This window comes from Notamacropus eugenii, chromosome X (assembly GCF_028372415.1).
Source record: "Notamacropus eugenii isolate mMacEug1 chromosome X, mMacEug1.pri_v2, whole genome shotgun sequence".
NCBI classification, from domain to species: Eukaryota; Metazoa; Chordata; class Mammalia; order Diprotodontia; family Macropodidae; genus Notamacropus; species Notamacropus eugenii.
In genome coordinates, this window is record NC_092879.1 from 21244389 (window position 1) to 21271813 (window position 27425).

At 46.8% G+C, this 27425-nt stretch overlaps 1 protein-coding gene across 2 annotated transcripts in view; it reads right to left on the reverse strand.

Moving 5' to 3' along the window:
- Positions 1-21612: 21612 nt before the first annotated feature.
- Positions 21613-27425, reverse strand: part of LOC140515857 (ligand of Numb protein X 2-like) — an 88015-nt gene continuing 82202 nt past the window's right edge. For both annotated transcript variants that reach the window (XM_072626680.1, XM_072626681.1), the window contains exon 10: positions 21613-25204. In XM_072626680.1, coding sequence (XP_072482781.1) covers positions 25069-25204 — 136 coding nt within the window. In that variant the 3' untranslated portion in view covers positions 21613-25068. The remainder of the gene's footprint in view (positions 25205-27425) is intronic.

Below are 27425 nucleotides of genomic sequence, written 5' to 3' on the forward strand. Positions count from 1 at the left end.
TAGAGAGATCACACAGGAGAAGTCAGGGCATCTCAGATCATGGAGTATGATGTCCTGCTGGTCCTGAAAGGAAAACTGAGCCCTAGCCACCTGAAGTGATTGGTGTGAGATCACCCATAGGCTGGGAGAGCTCCCTCAGTTCACATACTTTAAGCGCACCAAGGGGAAACTGAGGGTAACTAAGTTGAAGTGACTGGGAAGCAATCAGCCTTAGGCTGGCAGGACCTTCTCAGAGGATGGAGTCCTACCCTCTGCTTCGCTGAAAGGGAAACTGAGGCCTAACAAACTGAAGTGACTGATTTGAGATCACCCAAAAGCTGCCAGGGCCCATTGAGGTCATATAATTTAACCCCTTGCTGTTACTGAAAGGGAACCTGAAGCCTAGAAAGTTGAAGTTCCTAGTGGGAAATGACCCAGAGGTTGGCAAGGCCCTCTCACTCCTCATATTTTCACTTGCCCCTGTTACTGAAAGGGAAAATGAGGCCTTGAAAGCTCAAGTGGCTGGTATGAGATCACCCACAGTTTGGCATGGCCTTCTCAAGTGACATACTTTAATCAGGCCCTGTTCTAGAAAGGGAAACTGAGGCCTAGAAAGTTGAGTCAAATGGAGTGATATCCCCAAAGAGTGACAGTGAGGGGCATCTCAGATCCTGCAGTCCAAATCTCTGCTGTTACTGAAAGGGAAACTGAGGCCTAGGAAGCTAAAGTCCTTGTATTGAGAATTCCCAGAGCAGGGTAGTGAGGGTCATCCAGGACCATAGAGCCCACTCCCTGCTATTAGTGAAATGGAAGCAGGGGCCTAGCAGAGCCTCCTCAGTTCACATACTTTAAGCCTGCAAGGTATTGAAAGGGAAACTGAGTTCTACAAGTTGAAGTCATGGGTTTAGAATCAAGCACAAGCTGGCAGACCCCTCTCAGATAATGCAGTCCTCAGCCTTGCTTTCACTGAAAGTCAAACTGAGGTCAAGCAAGGTAAACTGACTGGTGTGTGAGATCACCCATAGGCTGCCAGGGCCCATTCAGCTCATATAATTTAACCCCTTGATGTTACTGAAAGGGAAACTGAGACCTAGAAAGCTGAGGTGAATGGCATGATATCCCCCAAACAGTGGCAATGAGGGCCATCTCAGACCACAAAGTCCAACCCCCTGTTGTTACTGAAAAGAAAACTGAGGCCTAGAAAGCTGAAGTGACTAGTATGAAATTCCCCATAACCTGGCAGGGGCCTGTGACACAGAAAGGGAAACCTCTGAAGTGATTGAAAAAAAAAGAACTGAAGTGATTTTTATAAGATCATCCACAAAATGGCTGGTCCCTGTCAGATCAAAGGGTCTAACCCTCTGCTGTTAATCAAAGGCAACTTGAGTCCTGGAGAGCTGACCTGACTGGTGTGAGATCACCCATAGGCTTGGAGAGCCCCCTCAGTTCACATACTTTAAGCATGTTAAGGTCTTGAAGGGGAAACTGAGGGTTACTAAGCTGAAGTGACTGGAGAGCAATCAGCCTTAGGCTGGCAGGGTCTTCTCAGAGGATGAGGTCCTACCTTCTGCTTTCACTGTTTCACTGCTATTGAAAGGAAGATTGACACCTCAAAAACTGAGGCAAATGGCATGATATCCCCCGAAGGTGAGTAGTGAGGGGCATCTCAGACCCTGAAGTCCAACCCTCTGCTATTACTGAAAAGGAAACTGAGTTCTAGGAATTTGAAGAGGTTGGTGTGAGATCACCCAGAGTATGGCAGTGAAGGGCATCTCAGATCATGGAACGCCCCCCCCCCCCCCGCTGATACTGAACGTGAAGACACAGAGAAACAGAGAGAGATGGGGGAGAGAGACGCAGAGAGGGCCACACAGAGACTGATATCGAGAAAGAAACACAGAGAGAGGGGGACATATCGAGAGACAGAAAAATAGAGAGACAGAAACAGAGGAGAGACACAGAGACAGAAAGAGAGACAGAGAAGAGAGACAGAGACAGAAAAAGAGAGACAGATATAGGAGAAAGAGAGAGGGGAAACAGAGAGAAAGAGAGAGGGGGAAAGACAGAGAGATAGAAACAGAGAGAGAAAGAGACAGAGAAGATACACACACACACACACACACACACACAAAGAGAAAGAGAGAGAGAGAGAAACAGAGTGGAGAGACAGAGACCAAAAGAGGCAGAGAGAAAAAGACATAGAGACAGAAACAGAGGAGAGACAGAGATAGGAGCGAGAGACAGAAAGACAGAGAGAGAAAAAGAGAGACAGAGATAGGAGAGAGACGGGGGGAGGGGTGCATCAAAGACAGCTGCAGAGTTTGAGGCTGGGACACCGGAACTAACTTTCCTGTCACCAAATGCCTCTTTACATCTATCCTTCCTTTTCTCAGATGTACTTGTATGGACTTATTTTCTGTGGTTCTGTTCTTGGTAGAGATTAAAACGTCATTTCTCCAGCTTCTCAGTCTGGAAAAACAGAATTTGAGGAGACATGAATAGATAGACATATACAGGATATTGATAAATCAATGACAGAAAATAGATAGATGGATGGATAATGGATGGAGAGATCATGTGAGCAAATGAAAGCAGATTAGGTGCTCCTACTGTGTGCCAGTACACAACTTGGTTGTACATATTTGCTTGCTTGTTGTCTCCTCCATTACACAGTGACCTCCTTGAAGGTAGGAATCGTTTTTTGGCTTTCTTTGTATTTCCTGTGCTCAGCACTACTCCTGGCACTTAGTAAGCACTTAATACATTTTTATTGACTGACTAACTGCCAGCCACCATGCTGAGTGCTGGAGACATGGTTACAAACAAACAAGACAGAGGGATATGAACCAAATCTCTAAATCCATTAAGGAGAGTGTTTGGGTAAATAAAGGCTTATTCCCCAGTCCTAGATCTCAGAACCCTCCCTCCCCAATATGAATGCTGTTAACTGAGGACAGTCTGAAGCAGCCCTCTACAGAAGAGCGTGCGCCAGCATGATGGGGCATCAGAGACCATCTAGTCCCTTGTGTTATGTATGAGGAAACAGGTCTGGGGAGAGGACATCATAGTCTCTTCCTATTTCCTTCCAATCCCAGCGCTGGCACCCCAAGTCCACTGGCCTGTGACACCTGCGTCCTTAGTGAGGCACTCTGGGTGTAAGTCACGGGACGCTGCCCCAGACCTGCCTGCCTTCCCTTTGCCTAAAAAGATAATGGGTCCTATTATCCAGCAACAGCTGAGATGCCCACCAAGTGGTAAATGAAAGACTGCAGTATCCCCAACGACAACCAGAGGGCACACGAGTCAACAAACTCCTATATTGTCCTTCCATCTCCACCACAGCACTCCCTTGCAAACTTGACTTGGCATTTATCTGGGAGATGATTTAGGATATAGCTAAAATAGGGAAATAGGAAATTTATGACTCTAGAGTTGCAATTTGGAATCTTCTAGTCCACCTATTCCATTCCAACTGTTCCCCCATGCCTTATTCAACACACTGTAGCCACATAGTTTATTGAACATAGGATAGATATTAAGCAACCAGAAAACCTGAAATGTCGACGGTCCACAAAGATGACTCCAGGTGCCCATTCCTCAGACCCGTACAGAGCAAGGAAAAGCTTCTCTGTGAAGAAGTCCAGTCCTGTGGACTCACTTCTCTTTCCTCTCACAGGCCCAGTACAAGCAAGTGCTCTAGGGGTGATCCCTGGGTCATCTCTGGGTAACCCTGGTTGACTTGCTTGTACCAGGCCTGTCGTGGAAAATGGGGAAGGTGGTTGGCGTCTCTCCATCTCCCTGCCTGAATCTCTATGACTTTGGTCTCTAAGGTAACGTAAGAGAGAATGACATGGTCTCCAGTTATAGGACCAGAAAATCATGGATAAAAGGCTAGAGGGGTCCCTAGAAGTGGATTTAGAGTAAACAGAGTAGAGTTCAAATGCCACCTGTGTTATATTCTGCATGACCTTGGGAGGCCTCATTTTCCTCTTACATGAAATGAAAAAGATGGATTAGATGAGAGGCCATTAGGCTATAAAGCTATGACTCTCTGATCTAGTCCAAAGCCTTGATTTTGTATATGGGGAAACTGAGGCTCAGAGATAAGGTGAGCTGCTGAAAGCCACACAAATGGCAGAATTTGGACTTGAATTCTGGTCCTTCAATCCCAAAGCCAGTGTACTCTTTCTACTGTGCCTCTCACTAAAAATAGAAGAGGGGGGTGGATATGGGAGGTGGGGAGGAAGGAAAGAAGAGACATGATCTTTTCTCAGTCATAGGGACTGTGACGTCGAATGATGACGTCAACCTACAGCCAAAGCTAAATTCATGGACAAAGGGTTATTAAGGGGTCCTAGAGTGATTGGGGGGGGGGGTATTCTTATTCCTAAGCTTCTGGGGACATTTTCACCATCACTTCATTGGAGATGGAGCCCGAGGCAGCGTGGAGGGTTTTTCACTGCCAGCAATTCTCAGATTCAATAGCTTCAGCCAGAAAAATGAAAGGTCGGCCCAGGTTGATTAGTTCTTGTTCTGGGAGTGGGCTCTATGCTGAAGCCAAGTAGCTCATGGATGGAAAGAAACGTGTTAGGAAATGGAACCTGGAAGAAATATTCAAATATTTGTGCTGGACCTGAGATCTGTTGATGCTTTCTGCTTTGGTGCTAGCAGACTGGGTGAGGCCATCTCTGTGAGTGGTGGGCAGAGACTGGAAGGGAGGCCCACTGGGCCAGATGACCTTGGTTGTCTATTCTAGCTCTCAATCTCTAGCGCTGTTTACTATGTGACCACACTTAGGTCATTTACCCATTGCAGGCTTTGACTTCCTCATCTGTAAACTGGGCACAGTAATATTTATAATACCTACACAGAATAGATGATGAATTTGGTGTCAGAAGACATGGATTTGAATTTTGGCTCTGTCCCTTACTATCTGTGTGGCCTGGAGCAGATCCCTTCCTTTCTCTGAATCTCACTCTCTCCATCTGTGAAATGAGAGGGCAAATCTAGATGGTTTCTGACTCGGATTCCACATCTGTGATTCCTCTTCCGTTTTCTCAGACCGTCAGACAGTAGATTGGCCCACTCCAATCCACGCCCTCCCTCCCTGCTTAAAGCTAGCATTTTCTCTTGGCCATATTTCTGGTCAAAGTCACTTTGTGATCATCCAGGAGTCAGTCACCCAGGGGGCGACCTTGTTTACCTCTGTTGCACTCACTCTTTTTTTCCCCATCATTCACAAAAAGAGCTCATTTCAAGTATGAAAGGTAACATCCAAATATTAGCCACAAATTGTGTTCCGTTTAATAGACTTATTTATTTATTATTTGTTATTAATAGACTTATAATTATGTAGACTTTAATACTTATTTATTGTTAATAGACATATAATTATAAACAGGCCTTCTAATAAATAATAGGACTTAATACAAGTTTGCAAATCAGTACAGAACTGAACCTGGCCCAGAAGGAGCATGTAATTCAGTAAATTCATCACAAAGGGCTTCCTGACAAGGTGGATTGTTGATAAGAAAGCCTTTCAGGACAGTCCTAGGTAAAGTGAGCCCTCTGGGGCCCCTGCCCCTTCCAGTGAAGGTCCCTCAGAGCAACTGTGGCTGAATTTTGAACTAAAAGGAAGGTAAAATTCAACAGCTGAAACACTAGCTTTCTAGTCGGGATTGTTGGTTTTGCAATGGAACAGCTACCTTCAATTCTCTCCAGGCTTCCAGCCAGGTACAATTAGGCTATTCTGTATCAATTTATGATGTTCTTCTCAGAAAAAAAATGATGAGATGTTGGCTCTGTGAAGCAAGATACTCCCAATGGTTTTAGTTTATTAAAAAAAACATAATTACCAAACAAGATTCTGAAGGAGAAAGTGAGGTCCAGAGACAGGATAGGGATTTGCCCAAGGCAACATAAGAAGAAGCAGAGCTTCGATTTGAACCCGGCTTGTAGAATGTCTGAGTTCGAAGGCACCAGGCAATGGAATGGAAAGTTCTTAGTTCACTCTGACACTCAAGTAGGTGGCCTACCTATATGGCTTTGTCACTTTAGTTCCTTGGGACTCATTTTCCTCAACTATCAAAGAAGGGGATTGTACGAGATGGATGATCTAAAGAGCCTCGAATCTCAGGGGCCATCTGGTCCAGGGGTGGGGAACCACAAGTGGTCCTCTAGGTCCTTGGGTGCAGCCCTTTGACTAATCCTTTGACTTCACAGAACAAATCCCCTTCATAAAAGGATTTGTTCTGTCAGACTTGAACTCTGTCAAAAGGCCACACTTGAGGACTTAGAAGACCACATGTGACCTTGAGACCACAGATTCCCTACCCCTGCTCTTGAGACTTTCCCTTTGGGTGAGATCAATGCCTCTCTTGGTTGAACTCTGTGTATTTTCTGGTATAGTCTAATCTGCAAAATGTCTCCAATTTCTCTTTACTAGGTATTTGCTTGTTTGTGATGGTGTTTTATATACCTAGGCAGCCAGGTGGTGCAGTGGATAGAGTTGGGGAGGGGGGGGGGGGGCGCAGCTGGAAGCAGGAAGATCTGAGTTCGAATTCATCCTCAGACACTCCCTAGCTGTGTGACTCTGGCCAAGTCACTTCACCTCTGTCTGCCTCAGTTTCCTCAACTGTAAAATGGGGATGATAATAATAGCTCCTACCTCCCAGGTATCCCAGAGGATTAAATGAAGTCTTATTTGTGAAGCATTAAGCACGATGCCTGACACATAGTAGGCACTTAGTAAATGCTTCCTTTCTTTCAAAACTTGGGGTAAGGTACAGTGACCAGGAAAGCAGTTTCATTCTCAATCTCTGTACTCTTAGGCCAGCAAAATGTGTGTGTGTGTGCATGTGTGTATGTGTATAGTGCTAAAAAATATAATTGCAGTTCAGTCTCCCTCTTTCAAGATTGGAGAATAGTTTTGTGGCCCCTAAAATAGTAGTGATCCTACTACTTTAAAGTTTGCAAATCTGATTTCCTTTGATCCTTCCAACAGCCCTGGGAGGAAGATGCTATTATTATCCCCATTTTAGAATTGAGGAAACTGAGGCAGACAGAGGTTAAGTGACCTGCCCAGACTCACACAGATAAGTGTCTGAGGCTGGATTCGACCTCATGTCTTCCCATCCCCAGCACTCTATCCACTGCTCCACCTGTCTGTCCTTCTGTTCCCTACAAGGCAGAAATTACCAGATTCCTCGCAGAGGGAGAGCTGTCTCTCAATGTTTCTGGCAAACTGACTTTTAGACAAGTCATGTGGACATTTCATAAGTCTTGTGGGTAGGCAGACTCAGAGGATGCCAGAGATGAAGGGGTCTTCAAAGACCATCTCTTTCAATCCCTTTATTTTATACATGATCAAACTGAAGAACCCAGAAAGGAAGGGTTCTTATGAAACAAGGGCCATTTTTGCCTGGGTCAGCCAAGAAGTGGACAGGACCATAGTTGTCCTGTGTGTTCTTGACTTGCCTTCCCATATGGAAATTCTAGACTTTAGGGGCATACTTTAGGACCTAGAGAACCATATGTGGCCTTGAGGTCACAGGTTCCCCACCCCTGCTTCTGAACTGATTCTCATATTATTATCCCCATTTGCTAGAAGGGGATCTCATGTGGCCCTCTAGGATCTCAAGAGCAGTCCTTTGACTGAATCCAAACCTCACAGAGCAAATGCCCTCTAGGTCCTCAAGTGCAGAAGGGTCGTCCATATATAGCTTGAAGGGACCTCTCCAAGGTTCTCATTTTATATGGCTGGAAGCCAAGACTCAGAGAGGAGAAGGGATCAGAGATGTGCTTGGCTCCTGTGACAGCAGAACCCACATGGCCCCTCACTGCCCCCCAAATGGTCCTCATGCCCACTCATTATTCAGTTCCCAAGGGAACCTTTCTCAAGCTTGACATGTAGACTGGGAGCTCCTTGAGGGCAGGAATTGGCTTCTGTTTTTCTCTCTATCCCCAGTGCTTAGCACAGGGCCTGCGCACAGTAGGCACTTAATAAGTGCTTGTTGACTGACTTCTAGTCTCTGTTTTTTTAAAGCTCCCTGCCCATTGCCCCTTAGATACCCCTTCCACTATATGTCCCAGAAGCTTCCCCTCCTCCTCCTCATCTCCACTCCTCTGGGCTTGGAGAACACAGAACCACATTTTCAAGGTGGAAGAGGCCTCACTGGAAAGCCAACATAAGCCCTTCCCCAAAGGAATCCTTGTTCTAGTCTATCCACAAGCGACTTCCAGCCTCCAGTGGGGAGGCCTGAGGAGGAGGAGGGGCTGCTGACTCTTGAACCCCAGTCTAGCCCAGGCAGCCAGCCCCTGAGGCAGGCCACTCTACTCAGGACACCTCTTGTTGGTAAGAAGGTTTTCAGATCTGATGAAGTCAAAATTGGCATCTTTGCAATCTCCATTCATCGCTCCTGGGGCTACCCTCTGGCCAAACAGAAGGGTTCTACTCCCTCCTCTCAACCGGCCAAAAACTACTCAAAGGCAGCTATCCCATCCCCCCGCCACCTTAGTCTCATTTTCTCCTGGCAAAACATCCTCAATCCCTCAATGGGTCCTTATATGACATGGACTCAAATCAAGGTCCATCTGCTTGTCATCTGGATGTTTCCCACTTAAGCAGGTCCAAGGACAGTGGAATTAATACCTTCTTATTCCCAGAAACTTTGGCCATCTATAAACTCAATGTGAAATTAGCTTTTAGGACTACTACTTTTCATATGATTAGAACATCATAGCTTCATAGCTGGAAAGGGTCTTAGAAGCTATCAAGTTCATTTTACAGATGAGGAACTGAGGCAAAGAGAGATTGGGATGGATCCAGGTATTCCCAACTCCAGGTCCATTCACATCACACTATTGATTCTTCCTTACCCCATCTTTTTCAAAACAATTGGGCCCTATCCATTCAGAGGTAGTTGCTGGCCTGGAATGAGGAAAACATGTTCAAATTCTGCCTTAGACATTTCCCAGTTGTGTGATCCTGAGCAAAGCATTTAACCTCTGGTTGTCTTGGTTTCCTCATCTCTAAAATGGGGATAATGATATGCACTGGGCAAAACATTTAAGCTCTGGTTGCTGCAGTGTCCTCATCTGTAAAATGAGGTTAATAACATGCACCTACCTCTTCGGGCTGTTGTGAGGATCAAATGAGATGTTTGTAAAGGGCTTAGCATAGTACCTGGCACATAGCAGGTGTTTCATAAATGTCCTCCTCCTCTCCCTATAAATGCTTGTTGAGTGCTGGATGGAAGGACAGCATGAGGTGCCTCAGCAAAAGTCTTGCTATGATCTTGGCATCCCCCTCATGTCCCAGGTTAGTAACACTGTCAAAAAAAGGCCAAATTGCTTCTGATGAAATTGTGATCACTCTCTGTAATGCCCACTTCCTTCACTTAGATGCTCATTAGCTGGCACTTTAGTGATTCCCTTCTAGAATTTTCCAAGGAACTGAAGTCACGCTGACCAGCTCATAGTATGCAGACTCTGTTCTCTTGCCTTTTAAAAACAAGACAGGACATTTGTCCTCCTCTGCTGATGGTATCCCTCTCATTTTCTGTAATCTCTTTAATATCCTCAACAGTGCCTCAGCAATCAGTGCTGACATTTCTTTCCATACTGGAGAACATTGTTGGTCTGGGCTGTGGCCTTGAACCCATCAACCACTCTCAGCCTCCCTCCTTCCTGTTCTTGGCTTGCAGCCCTGTGTGAGCCATTTGGGCCCTGTTAATTACAGTACAGATGTTTTTCTCGATGGCCGAGAAAACAGACTGGAAGAGGGGACTGGGCAGCTTTTTCCCTCTCAAGCCTGCTTTTAGCAATCATACTCTCTGGATGGACCCAAATGGTCCTTACCCTGGATTATCCACAGTCTGTCCATAACTGAACCTAAAGGAAATGGAAAGGAGAGACAAAATGGAGTAATTGATTTTGAGGGCTCTTCTAAAGCCTAAAGAGGTATCTGGGCATAGAAGAAAGGATGTGACCGACCCTGAAATTGAAGTAAATCTCAACTCGATGTACTTCCTGTGTGACTTTGGACAAGTTCTTTCCTCTCTCTGGGCCTCCGTTTCCTCCACTGTAAAACAAGCAGGTTGGACTTGATGATCTCTGAGATCTCTGCTAGTTTTTGTTCTAGAAGAGATAAGAGAGACCCTCTCACCCAAAATCCTTGTTTCACAGGGGTAAAACTGGAGCCCAGAGAGGTCAAGGAATCTGCCTAAGGTCACACAGTGGGTAAATAGTAGACCCAGGTATCTCACCTCATCGTTCTGACTCTAAGGCTGAAGGAACTTTGCTGTCTTTGCTGGTTTCAGTCTTAAAACCCAAGGCCAGAACTGGGCCTTTTCACTTTATGGGGTGTCCCAAAAGTCTTAGTGCCATTGTCAGCTTTAACAGCTCACTTCATTTTTTTGGACTTGGTTGCAAACCCTGGAGATGAGGGTAATGCTGAGCATAGTTTGCCTTGATTGTAGTAAAGTTTTTTTTAAAGTATCTCCTGTTGTTCTTCATGCCGTTCATCAAAAAGCATTATGGGAGAGAAGGAACAAGCACCTACTATGTGCAGGTGCATAGTACTAAGTTCTTTACAAAATATCGTCTCATTTGATCCTCCCAATGACTTTGGGAGGCAGGTGCCATTATTATCTCCATTTTGCAGATGAAGAAATTGAGGCAGACAAAGGTTTAAGTTTTGAATTGCTAAGAGTTTTGAGATACCCTGTACATAGTGAGAACCTGTATCTCTAGGACCTCACAGGGACCTACTCTTCTAAGGCTCTCATGCTTTGGGAGAAAACACACTGTCCTCTTTAAAAAATAATTAATTCATTTCCTTTTAGTTTTCAGCATTCACTTCCATAAGATTTTGAGTTCCAAATTTTCTCCCCATCTCTCCTCTCCCCAATCTCAAGACAGTGTGCATTCTGATTAGCCCTTCCCCCAATCTGCCCTCCCTTGACACTGTCCTTTCTTATTATCTCTTAGGTGGTGCTGGTCCCTCTGGGGTTCCCTGCAAGGGAAATGGCTGCTCAGAGCCTTCAGGTAGCTCTTGGTTTCCACCTGCCTCATTTATAGCTTCCTAGAACCTTCTTTTCATGTTTTATGGTCACATGTCTTCACTACATTTCCTTCCCCCATTGATATTATGGTCATCTGTGGAAGTGAATATCCTTGTATGTTGTTGTTTTTTCAGTCCTGTTCAACTCTGTGTGACCGCATTTGAGAGTTTCCTTGGTAAAGATAGTGGAGTGGTTTGCCATTTCCTTCTCTGGTTCATTTAACAGATGAGGAAACTGAGGCTGACAGTGAAATGACTTGCCCAGGGTCACACAGCTAGGATTTGAACTCACAAAGATGAGTCTTCCTGACTCTAGATCCAGCACTCCATTTCATTCTATCCACTGCAGCGCCACCTAGCTGCCCCTATAGTCTTATACAGACAGGTGTAATTTTTCTTGTCTCTTCTTTTGCTGTGCTCGTTAATAAATGTTCTGATTGGCTTCAACAACAAAAGCAGACAAAGAGGGCTTTGAGAAAGCCTGGGAGAGTTTTCTAGGGGCTAGTACTCCCTTCAGCTCTCCTAGAATCTTGTCTCCGACCTGATAGTATGTAGTATTTCCTCTGAGCGGAAAAACAAAAACACCTCCTCTCTGCTCTGTAGGCATCTGGAATGTATCTACTTACAAGCTGACTCTCTTAGAACAATGCTTGGTACACAGTGAGTGTCTAATAAATGCTTGATGACTGACTGAGGCTGACACCCACTCCACCTCCAGTTTTTAAACACAGGGACATAGAATATTAAAGCTGGGAGGATCTGTAGAGATTGTCTAGTCTGCCCTTCTGATTTTACAGATGAGGAAACTGAGGCCCTCAATTTTCCCCTCCAGAGAGAGGAAGTGATTTGCCTAAGATCTCACAACTAGTTCATGGTAGAGCTGGGAACAGAACTCAGATCACAAAGGCTTTCCTCAAACTCAACCATTCACTTACTAAACATCTATTGAGTACCTACTGTGTTCGGAACCTATATTGGATGACTAAGTCAGGTCTTCTGTGTCATTCACTGCAGAATGAGGGGCTCTTTGGCTCATTGAAGGGACTCCAAGCATCTATATGTAGCTGTAGGAAGGATTGGGGAGTAGGGAGACCCCTGAAGTCATACCACTGAGACAGCTTACCTTTATGCTTTGTCGATGTGCGAGGCCAACTCCTAGACATGAGTCATGGTTTTCCCAACTACCATTTGGTGATGAAATTGAGCCTGAATTTGTGGGAAGGAGGAGTTTCCTGAACACAGAAAAAGAAGACAGGGTGTGGGTCTGGGAGAGAGGGAGTCTAGTGTAGAAGTAGGATTCGAACTTGGATGCTGTGACTGAACTGCTCTGTGCTGGAGGCCTCAACATTCCAGTCTCCTTAGGGCTGAGGTGGTTCCCTGTCTGGTGTTTTAGTAAATCTCTTGTCAGAGTCTGCATTTGGCATAAGAAGGCCAACCTTGGCTGACTCCTGCCTCTACCACTTCTAGCTGTGTGACTGAGAGAATAAAAATATCCCTGAAGGCAGAGACCATTTCTTTGATGTCTTTGCATCCTCAGTACCTGGGACATCCCAAATGCTTAATCAGTGTTGTCGATTGACTGGGCAGGATCTATTTGTTGTATCCTATCAAAGGGGTACATTGTCTCAGTGCCCCAGGTAAGTCTAAGTCTAGGAGTTACTGAGCCAGGGCTGGTCTGCCTTGGTGAAGGGAATTTACTTATACTAATGAAATCACTGGTCCAATCTCTTCCTTTCTCCCTACCCCCCAATTTTCCCAAGACTAGAGAAACGTGAGGTGCTATTGTGCCAAGTTCAGTCCCCTCGTTGCATATATGAGTAAATTGAGGCTTAGAGAGAGGGGACTTGTCCAAAGTCACACAGTCAGAGGAAGAATCAGGACAAAAGCCCAGGTCTGTGGACTCTCAGGTCCCTATTTAGAGCTAAAAATCACATCAGGTGCAGCTGGAGTGGTGGTAACTTTGTCTTTCACCTCCAAGCAGGCAGCGGGGCTCAAGGGCCGAGGAGGCCTGCCCTCTCAATCACTGGATGGTTGTCCCAGCCAGACAGCTAAAGAAGATGTCGAGGCCTAGAGAAAGCCTGGCCCTTTGAAAGGAATGAAGTTTAAAGGGAGTTTCAGAATGTCTAAAAAGAAACCAATGCCCATTTTATAGATGAGGAGACTGAGACCTAAGAGAGGGAAGGAAACAAGCATTTACTACACCTAATATGTGCTAGGCACTGTACTAAGTGTTTTACAACTATTACCTCATTTGATCCTAACAACAACCCTTAGAGGTAATAACTGTTCTTATCTCCATTTTGCAGATGAGGAAACTGAGGCAGACAGAGGTGAAGTGACTTGCCCAGGGTCACACAGCTAGGAAGCATCTGAGGCCAGATTTGGACTCAGGCTTTCTTGACCCCAGGCCTGGTGTTCTATCCAGTGAGCCAACCAGCTCCCTCTGGATTAGGATTACAGAACTGTGGACTCTCCAGCATATGATGTAACTACTCACTCCCATTTCATAGAGAAAAAAACTGCGACCCATGGAAATGAAGGGATTTTTTCAAGGTTCTAAGATGACAAAAAAATAAAGCCAGAATTTCAAACTAGGTCCTTTGATTTCAAATCCAGCACTTTCTACTGCACAGGTTGGGAGAGAAGATCTGGGGAAGAAGGAAAATGACTTGTTTGAGATCACACAGATAGTACAGTAGAAGAACTGGGATTCGAACGCAGGTCCAGGAGCCCTGCAGCTTGCCCAGGGTTGTTGTGTTGCCTCTCCTGATTGGAATGTCAATTCCTTGGGCGCAGGGACTCATTCAGGTTTGTATCTGATCTCCAGAGCTTAGCATGCTGCTTGGTGCATAGTAGGTAGTTTACAACCTCCTCATTTTAGGGATGGAGAAAATGGAGGCCCAAGGAAGAGGAGGAAGAGTGACTTGCCCAAGGTCACACAGTTAGTAAACACCAGAAAGGTGATTTGAACTCAGAGCCTCTGACTCCAGTGCCAGCATGCTCTTTCTGCTGTACCCTGCCACCTCCAATCATTTTCACTTCTGTCTGCCTCAGTTTCTTCATCTGAAAAATGGGGATAATATTGGCACCTGCCTCATAGAGTTGTTGTTTGGCTCAAATGAGATAATGTACATGAAGAGTTTTACAAACCTGAATATGCGGCACAAATATTAGCTGTTCTGGTCATTGGCATTCTTATTTGGCATTGGCATTGGCATTCTTATTATCCTTCTTAAGAAAGGAACTTAGAAGTCACCCATGCATTTGTAGAGGAAGAAACAGGTCCAGAGAGGGACCTCCCCAGCTGTGCCAGCCCAGAGACCAGAGGGCCTCTCAGCCCTCCTCCACTGGGCCCCTCGTACTGTGACCACTGAGAGATTCCTTCCCCAGGAAAGCTGGCCCAACAGGGTTATGCAATAATGACGAAGCATTGTCTCTCTGCAGCCTTGAACCTGCTCTTTGGTGAAAGGCACAGGCCATCCCAGGGTAACCTCCTAAGCTGTCTCATGAGCCACTTCAGTAGGGGAGGGGTAGACGGCCTGCGTTCCAGGGTTCCGTTCTGTTCAACTTGTCCTGGTCAACAGTTGGAGAGAGGGGAAGGTGGCAGTGATGGTGACATTCAAACAAATCCCAAACATTTCTGAAGTCCTTACTATGTGCAGAGCGCTATGATGAGCTGCAGAGAAGGTACTGAGTTTGGTTAGCTATGCCTTTGTTTCAAGGAGTTGGCAGTCCAGTCAGATTTTGTGGTTGGGATATTCTCTCCTGGGCCAGGCATGACTTCTTGGCTGGCCCCTGGGTCCATTGGTATACACGCTTCCATTTTCCCCTGAACCCAGAACCCAGGCTGTGTACAATCATAGGATTTAGTCAACAGACACAGGAAAGGCTAAGACAGAATTTGTCATTAGAGGGGACCAGTATGGGGAAGGGACTAGTGACCACCAGAAGGAACAGAAGGAAGTACCAGGAGAAGACCTGGCTTAGAGGAGAATTATTTCTTTCTTTCTTTAATTGATTTGTTTTCAGTTTTCTACAATCACTTCCATATATCTTAGATTTTTCCCCCTCCTTCCCCTTTCTTCTTTCCCCCTCCCCCTCCCCCACTCCCTCCCCAAAGAAGGGGTGCAATATTATATAGGTTCTACACATACATTCTTATTAAATGCATTTCCACCTTAGTCGTGTTGCATAGAAGAATTAAAATGAATGAAAGAAACCATAAAAACAAAACAAAACATAACACAAGAGAAAATGGTACACTTCCTTCTGCAATCCATTTCCACAGTTCTTTCTCTGAATGTGGAAGGCATTTTGCCTCAAGAGCCTGTTGGGAGTTTTTTAGGTCCTTGCATTGCTGTGAAGGGCTAAGTCTACCAGAGAAATTCCTAGCACACTATGGTTGTTGCCATGTACAAAGTTCTCCTGGTTCTGCTCCTCTCCCTCAGCATCAATTCATATAGGTGGGGCAGCTAGGTGGTCAGTGGATAGAACACCAGTATAGGAGTCAGGAGGACCTGAGTTCAAATCTCACCTCAGACACTTGACACTCACTAGCTGTGTGACCTTGGGCAAATCACTTAACCCCCAATTGCCTCATCCTGGGTCATCTCCAATCATCCTGATGAATATCTGGTCACTGGATTCAGATGGCTCTGGAGAAGAAGTGAGGCTGGTGACCTGCACAGCCCTCCCTCATTCAAAACAAAGTCATGTGCAAGTCATGTCATCATTTCTCTGACAGCATGGTCTTCTTTGGCAATGAAGGACAAACACACACAATTCATATAGGTCCTTCCAGGCCTCTCTGAAGTCCTCCTGTTCATCATTTCTTATAGCACAATAGTATTCCACTACATTCACATACCACAACTTGTTCAGCCATTCTCCAGTTGATGGGCATCCCCTTGACTTCCAGTTTTTGGCAACTACAAAGAGTGCTGTTATAAATATTTTTGTACATGTGGAACCCTTTCCCATTTTTATGATCTCTTTGGGATACAGTCCTGGAAATGATATTGTTGGGTCAAAGGGTATGCACATTTTTGTAGCCCTTTGGGCATAGTTCCAAATTGCTCTCCAGAATGGTTGGATCAGCTCACAGTTCCACCAGCAATGAATTAGTGTTCCAACTCTCCCATGTCTTCTCCAACGTTTATCATCTTCCTGTTTTGTCATATTAGCCAATCTGATAGGTGTGATGTGGTACCTCAGAGTTGTTTTGATTTGCATCTCTCTAATCAATAGTTTAGAGAATTTTTTCATATGACTATAGATAGCTTTAATTTCTTCCTCTGAAAACTGACTGTTCATATCCTTTGACATTTATCAATTGGGGAATGACTTTTGAGAATGATTTCTGTCTCCGAGCATTTGAAGGAATATCCTGAGGGATTCAATTGGTTCTCATTGGCCCCATAAGGTAGTGAGCTCTCCAACACCAGAGGTGTTCAAGCAGAGCCTGCATGACCACTTATTCAGGATGTGAAGTTCCCTGCCTAGGTAGGGGATTTTCTCAATGCCCGCTATGGTCCCTTTCAGCCACCAGATTCCCTGGTTCTATAATTCTTGTCTGAGACATGGCAACCTCTGATATGCCCGAGAGTCTCCCTCTCAGTGGGACCTCCAGCTCCCTCCTTTGGGAAGCCACACTGTCCTGAGTGGTGATCTGTGACCCCAGGGATGTGACCACATCTCATGGATATCTTCCTGCTACCTAGTCCTCCCACCCCTACCAGCTTCTCCCCCTTTTGTTCCAGGAACTAGGAATCAGATCAAAGCCTCTGTGGATTCTGGAAAGACTGAGACCATCAATAGCCCTGGAGGCGCAATGGACAGAGCCCTAAGCCTGGAGTCAGGAAGCACTGAGTTTGAATCCAGATTCAGATGCTCTTTAGCTGTCACCCTGGGCAAGTCACTTACCCGCTGCCTCAGTTTCCTCATCTGTAAAATAGCACCTATCTCCAAGGGTTGTGAGGATCAATTGAGATAATAATTGTAAAGCACCTAGCACATAGTAGGTGCCTAACAAACATTTATTTGCTTCTTTCCTCCCCCATAAGCATGGAGGTGGGCAAGAGCTTATTGCTTTTGTCTCTGTCTACTTGGCCCTGAACGCTTCATCATTAAGTCATTCCTCAGAAGGCTCAGGATGGCCTGCTCAGATACCCCATGAGGTTCCTTATACAAGTCTTCTTTCTCTGGGCCCTACCCACTCTGTTCAGAAGAAAGACGCACTGGATAGGAGGCCAAGAGGCAGGCAACCTAGCTTAGAGCTGAGGTCTCAACCCCTGCGATGCCTGATGGGGGCTCCAGCATCTCAGACATTTGTACCAGACAGCTTGGTGGTACTGATATGGGAACCATGCATCCATCCCTTGCCTCACTGTCCTTAGAGGGGCTGCGGCAGATGGGAAGCCTGCTATCAGGGTGACATCAATGAGACAGGGGAGTGGGGGAGACAGGAGGAATGGGGTTTAGAACCAGAGAACTGAAGATATCGGCCAACTTGGATGGCCCTTCCTTCTCTCTATACCCATGCCCCTGTCTACCTTGCTCACATATTTGACAGAGGAAGAAACTGAGGTCTGAAAAGAATAACCTCTGCAAGGTCATCTGGCTCCAAATCTAGAACTCTCATCACGCCACGAGGAGGAGGCAAATGGGAGCAAATCAAGAAGTATTTGAAGATGTAGCCCTGAATCCTGAAGCTCAGCGCTGACTGCACAACCCTGGACAAGTTGTGTGACCTCCCTGAGCCTCAGTTTCCCCTGCTGTAAAATAACAGGGTGGGAGCAGATGCTCTGGCAAGCTCCTGCTGGTTCCAATGCCCAAGATAGTATGACCCCCAACACAAAAACCTAAGCCCAAAGGAGAGGATGAGGGATGGACTCAGCTGTTTTTTTCCTGTGGATCAAGATGGGGCCAGAATAAATATTAGCTCTCATCAGGGTCTCTCTGCACTACATTCTACTTCTCCCCAAAGATGGAGTGTTTCAAAACTCTTCACAGTCGTTAATAGGTTGTAAAGGCCCCATCTTCCATTGTCCTCAGTGCCAGCCTCTTCAGCAGCTTTCCATCCGAGCCTCCTGCTTGGACTTGGGTCAGGCATTGTACTTAGCAAGATTTCAAGTGGACATAATGACATGCTTTTTAAGAGAACCATTCTGGTTGACATTTCCCAGAAATACTCCCCCGAAAGACTTAACAGGAAGATGCAATAAAGGGGGGAAAACCAAGGCAGACAAAGAAAGGACAAAATAAGAGCCCAGAGTCCAGGATGCGGGAAAGGCCCAAGTGGTTATCTTCCCTTTTAATTGGGGGGATGGGGCAGGCAGAGCTGTTTTTATGGTTTTTTTCATTCATTTTAATTCTTCTATGCAACACGACTAAAGTGGAAATGCATTTAATAAGAATGTATGTGTAGAACCTATATAATATTGCACCCCTTCTTTGGGGAGGGAGTGGGAGAGGGGGAGGGGGAAAGAAGAAAGGGGAAGGAGGGGGAAAAATCTAAGATATATGGAAGTGATTGTAGAAAACTGAAAACAAATCAATTAAAGAAAGAAAGAAATAATTCTCCTCTAAGCCAGGTCTTCTCCTGGTACTTCCTTCTGTTCCTTCTGGTGGTCACTAGTCCCTTCCCCATACTGGTCCCCTCTAATGACAAATTCTGTCTTAGCCTTTCCTGTGTCTGTTGACTAAATCCTATGATTGTACACAGCCTGGGTTCTGGGTTCAGGGGAAAATGGAAGCGTGTATACCAATGGACCCAGGGGCCAGCCAAGAAGTCATGCCTGGCCCAGGAGAGAATATCCCAACCACAAAATCTGACTGGACTGCCAACTCCTTGAAACAAAGGCATAGCTAACCAAACTCAGTACCTTCTCTGCAGCTCATCATAGCGCTCTGCACATAGTAAGGACTTCAGAAATGTTTGGGATTTGTTTGAATGTCACCATCACTGCCACCTTCCCCTCTCTCCAACTGTTGACCAGGACAAGTTGAACAGAACGGAACCCTGGAACGCAGGCCGTCTACCCCTCCCCTACTGAAGTGGCTCATGAGACAGCTTAGGAGGTTACCCTGGGATGGCCTGTGCCTTTCACCAAAGAGCAGGTTCAAGGCTGCAGAGAGACAATGCTTCGTCATTATTGCATAACCCTGTTGGGCCAGCTTTCCTGGGGAAGGAATCTCTCAGTGGTCACAGTACGAGGGGCCCAGTGGAGGAGGGCTGAGAGGCCCTCTGGTCTCTGGGCTGGCACAGCTGGGGAGGTCCCTCTCTGGACCTGTTTCTTCCTCTACAAATGCATGGGTGACTTCTAAGTTCCTTTCTTAAGAAGGATAATAAGAATGCCAATGCCAATGCCAAATAAGAATGCCAATGACCAGAACAGCTAATATTTGTGCCGCATATTCAGGTTTGTAAAACTCTTCATGTACATTATCTCATTTGAGCCAAACAACAACTCTATGAGGCAGGTGCCAATATTATCCCCATTTTTCAGATGAAGAAACTGAGGCAGACAGAAGTGAAAATGATTGGAGGTGGCAGGGTACAGCAGAAAGAGCATGCTGGCACTGGAGTCAGAGGCTCTGAGTTCAAATCACCTTTCTGGTGTTTACTAACTGTGTGACCTTGGGCAAGTCACTCTTCCTCCTCTTCCTTGGGCCTCCATTTTCTCCATCCCTAAAATGAGGAGGTTGTAAACTACCTACTATGCACCAAGCAGCATGCTAAGCTCTGGAGATCAGATACAAACCTGAATGAGTCCCTGCGCCCAAGGAATTGACATTCCAATCAGGAGAGGCAACACAACAACCCTGGGCAAGCTGCAGGGCTCCTGGACCTGCGTTCGAATCCCAGTTCTTCTACTGTACTATCTGTGTGATCTCAAACAAGTCATTTTCCTTCTTCCCCAGATCTTCTCTCCCAACCTGTGCAGTAGAAAGTGCTGGATTTGAAATCAAAGGACCTAGTTTGAAATTCTGGCTTTATCTTTTTGTCACCTTAGAACCAACCCTGAAAAATCCCTGAAGGCAATGACCATTTCACTGATGTCTTTGTATCCTCAGTACCTGGGACATCCTAAATGCTTAATCCGTGTTTGTTGATTGACTGGGCAGGATCTATTTGTGATATCCTATAAAAGGCATACATTGTCTTTGTCTCTTTCTTTGTCATCTCTTCCCTCTACTTTTTGTCTCTCTGTCCGTGTTTTTTTCCTCTCCTGTCCATCTGTCTCTGTCAGTTTCTTTCTCTGTCTCTATCTCCTTTTCTGTCTGCCTTTCTCCCCTTTCTCTCCCTCTCTTTTTTCTCTCTTCCTCTCCATTTCTTCGACTTTGTCTCTGTCTCTGTTTGTCATCTCTCACACCTCTCTTCCTCCTTGTCTTTCTGTCTCTGTGAGTCTTTCTCCCTCTCCATTTCTGTCTCTCTTTGTCAGTTTGTCTGTCTCTTTCTGTTTCCCCCTCTCCAGTCTCCCTCTACACCTTCTCTGTCTCCTTCTCTGCCTCTCTGTCTCCCTCCCTTCCCCTCTCTGTCTCTCTTTCTCCCCTCTGCCTTCCCCTCTCCCCTTCTCTGTCACCCACTCTCCCCTCTGCCTCCTTCTTTGTCTCCCTCTCCCCCCCGTCTCCCTCTCCCCCTTCCCCTCTGTTTCTTCCTCTTCCCCTCTCTGTTTCCCTCTCTCTCCCCTCCATCTTCCTCTCCCCCTCTGTCTCCCTCTCCCCCACTGTCTCCCTCTCCCCCTCTGTCTTCCTGTCCCCCCTCCCAGTTGAGCTTCATATAGTCCAAACACCATGGGCTGTTTTCCAGCTGTGGTCCCGGAACACACACTGAGGCCTGATTGTCTCCAGGGTCTTCTAGAGTGAACACTTCAACCTGGCTGTGATCAGTAGAGATTCCTCTGTAGCTAGCCCAAGGCCTGCTGGGATTGCTCAGGTGGGCTGGGTCCCCTATCCTACCTTACTCCACCCTTCCCACCTAAATGGAATGACTCCACCAATAATCTTGTCCCCAACCAGGCATGGTTGGAAACAGCTACCAGAGTATATGAGGAGAGCAGTTCCCAGCTAGGCCCCCTGCCACCCTGGATGGAACCGTATTTAGAACTAAGGGTCATCTGGCTGCTCTCAGTAGCAAAATAAGCTGAATGTGTCCTTGAGCTCCATGACCCCTGCCAAGGAGTGAGCAGTGTGGGAGAAAAGGTTGCAGAGCTGGAGAAAGACCTTTAAGAGAGCAGCCAAGAAGCATTTATCAAATACTTGCTATATTCCAGGTCCAGTGCTAAGCTTGGGAGCCTAGGCCCAGGGAAGCTTGCGGGTCAGTGTCCTGCTGTATGGAATAAATGCATTAAGCTGGATGAGTTCAGAGCCCAGTGAAAAGGAACAATGGCCAACTTTGGAGTCCAAGGACTTGGGCTGAAACCTTGCCTCTGGCCAAAACTACCCACTAAGCCAGTGGTGTCAAACTCAAATAGAAACTATACGCAAGGAAGGAGTCACATATTGGCTTAGAAAACCACATATTAAAAAAAATAATAAAATAAAAATAAATAAATGAATAAAACCACATATTAACATTTTCTATATCTTATTGTATTTTTATTTCTTTTATTAAATTTTGCCCAGTGACGTTTGGATGTGGTTCAAGTACACTGGGAGTGTTGGGGCTCATGTGTTGGACACTTTTGCACTAGGCTGTACTCCTGATTTCAGATTAGGCCTCATATCCGCCACTTTTTACCACTGGAAATGTTTCTGGATTAGAAAGGGACTGAGATTCATTGCAGGATCAGGGGATTTTCGAATTGGAAGGAACTCAGGTCATTTGGTCCTGGGAAATTCCAGGCAAGCCACTTTCCCCCTCTGGGCCTTAATTTTCAAATCTGTAAAATGGGGCTACCATCTGTGCTACCAACCTTCCAGTGCTGGCCTGAGGAAGGAAGGGTCTTGGGAAGTTTTCAAGGGCTAGAGAAATAGGAATGCTACCTCCATCCTAAAGCCGGTAAAACTATGTGCTAAGGGCTTCACAAATTCTCATTTGACCTTCACAACAACCCTGGCAGGTAGATGCTGTTATCTCCATTTTATTGGTGAGGAAACTGAGACTGGGTCAGGAGGTCTCAGCTAATCCCTCAGATGGAGATAGTAAAGAGAAAGGAGATTAAGCCACCTCTACGCTGGCTCTATGTTCCCTTCTCCTGTCAACAGGCCATTCAAAGGACACCAGAAGGGGAGCCCAAAGCACCTTGGCATCCTGGGTCTCACATCTGCAGCCCAGTCTATTCCCACTCTGTCTGAAAATGACCAGCCCCTCATACAGCCCACAAGTGCCCCACTGAGCTTGAGAATTCATAGCTGGAAGGGATCCTAGAGATGGAAGCATTGTACCAGGAAAGGGCAATGGCTTAAAAGTCTTCCTCAGGTTTAACCAATGTCTAACCTCCCTGTGCCTCATTTTCTTTTGCTAAATGAGGGTATTGGACTAGATGGCCTCCAAGGTCCCTTCTGGCTCCATCCACATCCAGGGCCCTATGTATAACCTTGGGTAAGTCATTCCCCCTCCCTGGTCTCAGTTTCCCCCTCTGTTAAGTTGAGGGGTACTGTCAGTTTGACTCAAGATCTCTCAAGTTCTCTAACGGCTTCTAGGGTCTAGGATGTACCCAATTCCTCCTAGGTCTTGGGGAAGGAGAATTCCCATTCCACATGGGCTGACTCAATATTTCCAGTAGATGGCATGCAAAAACCACATGGGCCTTGGCTACTCATTTTGCAATCATTTATTAAAGCAGCCAAGATGTAGCCCTCGTGTCTCTTTGGGAGGTCTGGGCAGCAGATGCAAATGTCAGCAAATTAAACTGATGAGCTGAGGCCTCAGAGTGAGCAGGATAGGCCCTGGGACCATGGAGGAGGGGGCTTCTGTTTTTTTGATCCATTTTATCTTGATCTAGGGGAAGGCCCAGCCAGGCCAAAGCCTGAGGCTGGGACCTCCTAGGCAACTTGGTCTGTGGCTTCTGGATGTGGGATCTGGCGAACATTACTGTGCTGCAGTGCTGACTCGGGGCTGCTCTCCCTCTTTAACTTGGCAGCCTGACCTTTCTACTCACTTCTCTGCTTCTTGGTGGCCAGGGACACCAGGCCTCAGCTGGCCAAGTCCCTCTAAAGAGCAAGTGGGAGTTGGTGGGAGTTGCAGTGGAAGCAGCTTTCTGAAGGATTCATTAAACTGGGCCCTTGGCCTCACTGCTTTCCCAGATCCCCTCACTGGGCCAAGAACACTGTCCACCCCTGACTTCTGGTCGTCTTGATCTGATGGTTTCTTTCCAATGTCCAGTTTAGAAAGGAGTGGGGGTGGTCCTAAATAATGACTCTTTATTGATGACTTGGACCCCCGGGCTCTTGGGTTGGCTGCCCAGCCCCCATCTCCCCCCAGGTAGATTTCATCATAATGGACAGTTTTCACCCTGCTGATCTTCTGAGAAGGCTGGATCTTGGCACTTTGCAGGGGTCAACTGACTGAGCAGATAGAATTAGAAAATGCTCAGTATTTTGACAGGACAAACAGTGGTAACTTGGCACATACCAGTGTCCAGTTTCCAGAGGGTGTTACCTGTGCACACACACAAGACTGTGGGTAGCTGTTTAACTGGCCCTCTGTAGGCCCCAGTGCTCTGGCTTTGACCAGGGCTCAAGGTTATGAATTTGGGTTCGATCTGGGCTACCACCCCAGGAGCTGATGAAGAGTGCCCCTCCCTAAGTCTGTACCAGATGGAGGAGATTTGCCCCACACTGGCCCCTTCACAGCTCAACACTGCAGCTTGGTACTAGAGTCCAGCCCTAGGAGCTGCCTGGAGAGATGGAAGAAATTCTTGTGTAGGAGACAGCGTGTGACCCAGGGCCCCCTCAGCTTAAAGGCTGGCGGGAGGGGTGGCCATGAGGGCCCAGGGAGAATGGAGAGAAACTTTTATTGTGGGGTCCCAAAAGGCATGGGCAGGATGTTAGGGTTGTAGTGGCTAAGGATGACTGTGTGAGGGAGCACAACAATCCAGAAGTAAGTGTTTTGGGGAACGGCAAGCGGGGGAGGAGGAAAGTAGACTGGAGGGAAGGAGGGAAAGAAAGGAGGGGGAGAAAGAGGCAGGGGGGGAATGACGGAGGGTGGGAAGGAAGGTAGGAAAGAGGCAGGGAAGGTGGGAACCTGAGGGGGAGCAAAGGTAGACCTGCGGGAAGCAAGAAGTGAGTGAGGGAGTATGGGAATGAGGGAAAGTGGGATGGGAAAAGGGAAAGAAGGAATCAAGGGAGTAAGAAAGGAGGGTGGGTAGGGTTGAGCGAAGTATACGGGAATAGAAGAAGGGTATGAAGGTAGGAAAGGAGGAAAAGAAGGAGGGATTGAGGGAAGGAAGGGGGTTGGAAAAGCAGGAGGGAGAGTAGGACCCAGGGAAGGAGAGGAGAAAGGGTAGGAGGGAAAAAGGGAGGGAGGGAGGGAAGGAGGGAAGGAAGAAGGGATTTCTCCCTGCACCTTGACGCTCTTGTGGGCGCTGTCAAAAAGAGCTTTGCCCCAACCCTCAAATCAAGTCACGTTCAGAGGACAAGTTGCCCCAGTTTTGAGCTGAGGGACCGAGTCCTTTCCCCAAACTTGGTCAGTTGGGGGTACACGTGGTCCCTCTGAGTGTATAGCAGGTGCTGGGGTAAGGGAGGTGCTCAGGTGGAAGAGAGCAAATAAGTAACAGAAAGTCTCTGAGAATGGAAAGAAAGTGGTTCAAGGTGAAGGCTTGGTCTTCTGAGAAACTGATGGGAAGGCTTGGACTGGGCCCCTCCCTGTGGGCAGCCCCAGGGCTTGGGGTCCTGAAGGGGTAGGGTGGGAGCACTGGTACCAGTAGTACTGGTACTGTCCTGTTTGGAGTTCTTATGACATTAGAAACAGTGGGGTCTGCGTGATCAAGTAGGGGTGCTACCCGAGGGAAGGGAGGTCTCTGGTGTCCACGTTCCTCAGCTGGTCCTGAGTGCTGGAGTCTGAAGGGACTTGGGAGGAGTGTCTAAACCAGGCTGCCCGGCCAGGATACCACAGTCAAGGCCACTCGATTCCGTAGTTCTTTCAGCATGGGGATCAGCTGGGCATTGCTCATTCCAGCGGCTGGTGTCCCGTTGACAGCCACGATCTCATCACCACACCTGTGGGATAGGGCAGGTGAGACACACACTGAGTGAGTTACCCACCACCACCAGCCACTCTCAGGGAGAGTGAGCTCCACTGAGAAGGTCCTGAAGGATAAACCAGTGGTTGCCAGGGCAACAATTATTGGGTCAAACAATTTACATGCTTGTATTCCGACCATAGAATCCCAAATCAGAATGGGAAAGGGCATGGACCTCTAACCTCAAACCACATCACAATTTAACCCCCATGGAAGTGTGAGTTTGGACGAGTTTCTTCCCTTCCCATCCCTGGGTCTCAGTCTCTCCAGCTGTAAAGCAAGGGGGTTGAACAGAACATTTCTGAGGGTCTTGAGTCCCATTCTGACGTCCTGGGATCTGTAACATGGCACTTTCTCCTTCAAATTACTTTCTCCCTCACATATTCAATTCAGTCCTAGAATAATTTTGATTCCTCTCCTCCCCTGGGTCACTGATTAAAGGTATCAGTATAACTGAACCCCAGTTTGATTTCTGGACAATCCAGGTGTAGTGAATGTTGGATTTAGCATCAGAAAAGCTAAGACTGAATCCTGGCTTGGACGCTTATTAGCTATGGGACCCTAAGTAAGTTGTGTCCTCTCTCTGGGCCTCAGTTTCCTCATCTGTAAAATGAGAGGGTTGAACTAGCGATGATGAAAGCTTTAAAGTGGTAAGCCTATGATCCTCTCTCGCGACAGCGTAGTACTGGGGTTTAAACTCAAGGCAATTCCTAGCTCCCTCATGGGACTATAGGCTCATAGCTCCAGAGCTGGAAGAGGCCTTACAGAACCCTGAGTCCAACCTCCTCTCCTTACAGAGCAACTTGTCCAGGGTCACTCAGCTAATAAGAGCCTGAAGCAGGATTTGCCTCTTCCATATGGTACTTTGCCTTAGTTTCCTTATGTGTAAAAAACAAGGGGGCTGAATGAATCCTGAAGGATTCTCCTCTTAGTTGCTGATCTTCCTGATTCTTGGTGGGGGAGTAGGGGTACTGAAAGGAACAACCATCCCAAAAGGGAGGAGAGGAGGAAAGGAGGGAAGGGGAGTGGAGAGGTGTGGAGAGGACAAGTGGGGAGGGGAGGGGAGAGGTGAGGAGAGGAGAGGAGAGGAGGGGAGGGAAGAGGAGGTAAGGGAATGAGGAGAGGGGGAAGGAGAAGGGAAGGAAGGGGAGGAAAAGAGGGAAGAGTAAAGACGAGGTAAAAGGCTGAACCCTACCAGCTGCTTGAGAGGAGTGTGGTGTCATGGAAAGAGCCTGGGGCCTGGGATTCAGGAAGCCTGGGTTCATGTTTTGGCTCTGTTGGTAAGACCCGGTATCTCATCCATAACATGGGAAAAGGAAGGGAAGGAAATAAGCATTTCTATAGTACCTGCTATGTGCCAGGTCCTGTGCTAAGCACTTTTAACAGATCTCATTTGAACCTCACAACAACCCTAGGAGGTAGGGGCTGTTATGATCTTCATTTTACAGATGAGGAAACTGAGGCAGACAGTGGTTAAGTGATTTTCCCAGGGTCACAACGCTAGTGTCTGAGACTGGATTTGAACTTAGGACTTCCTGTGTCCAAGACCACTGTACTCCCAGCTGCCTCTGGATGCTAATACCCAAACTTCCTGCTTCAAGGGTCCATGAACAAGGATGGGAAAATAATTACAATTTGTATTCAATAACCTCTAATAGAAATTAAGCTTGTCTTTAGATTATAGACGATTCTGAGAAAGGGCCTCCTCAGCCCATCAAGGGGGTCCATAAGACAAGAAAGGTTAAGAGCCCCTGCTGAAGTGGATTTGGGGACAGTGAACAGTCAGTAATCCAGGTTAGTGGAAGCATAATTGGAGATACTGTGAATGTTCAATGTAACTGCTTTTTCCACCTTTAGTTTCTACACGCGCGCACACACACACACACACGCGTTGGCCAAGCCTCTCCCTGGCTCACACACCTTCTGTAGCTCCCCTAATGCCTCTAGGATGAACTCCAAATGCCTCAGTCTAGCAATGAGGGCCCTCCAGTCTGGGACATAGTTCATATTTATCCCCTTATACCCTTGATATGCAAGACAAACTAGCTGATCCTGAGCTCTCCATGCCATCTCTTGCCCTTCTGCATTTATACATGTCCCCACCCCTCCCCTTTGGTATGGCTGGCATGCATTCCTTCCTTGAATCTAAATCCTTCAGGGCTTAGCTCAGCTGCCACCTCCTCCACAAAGACTTCCTT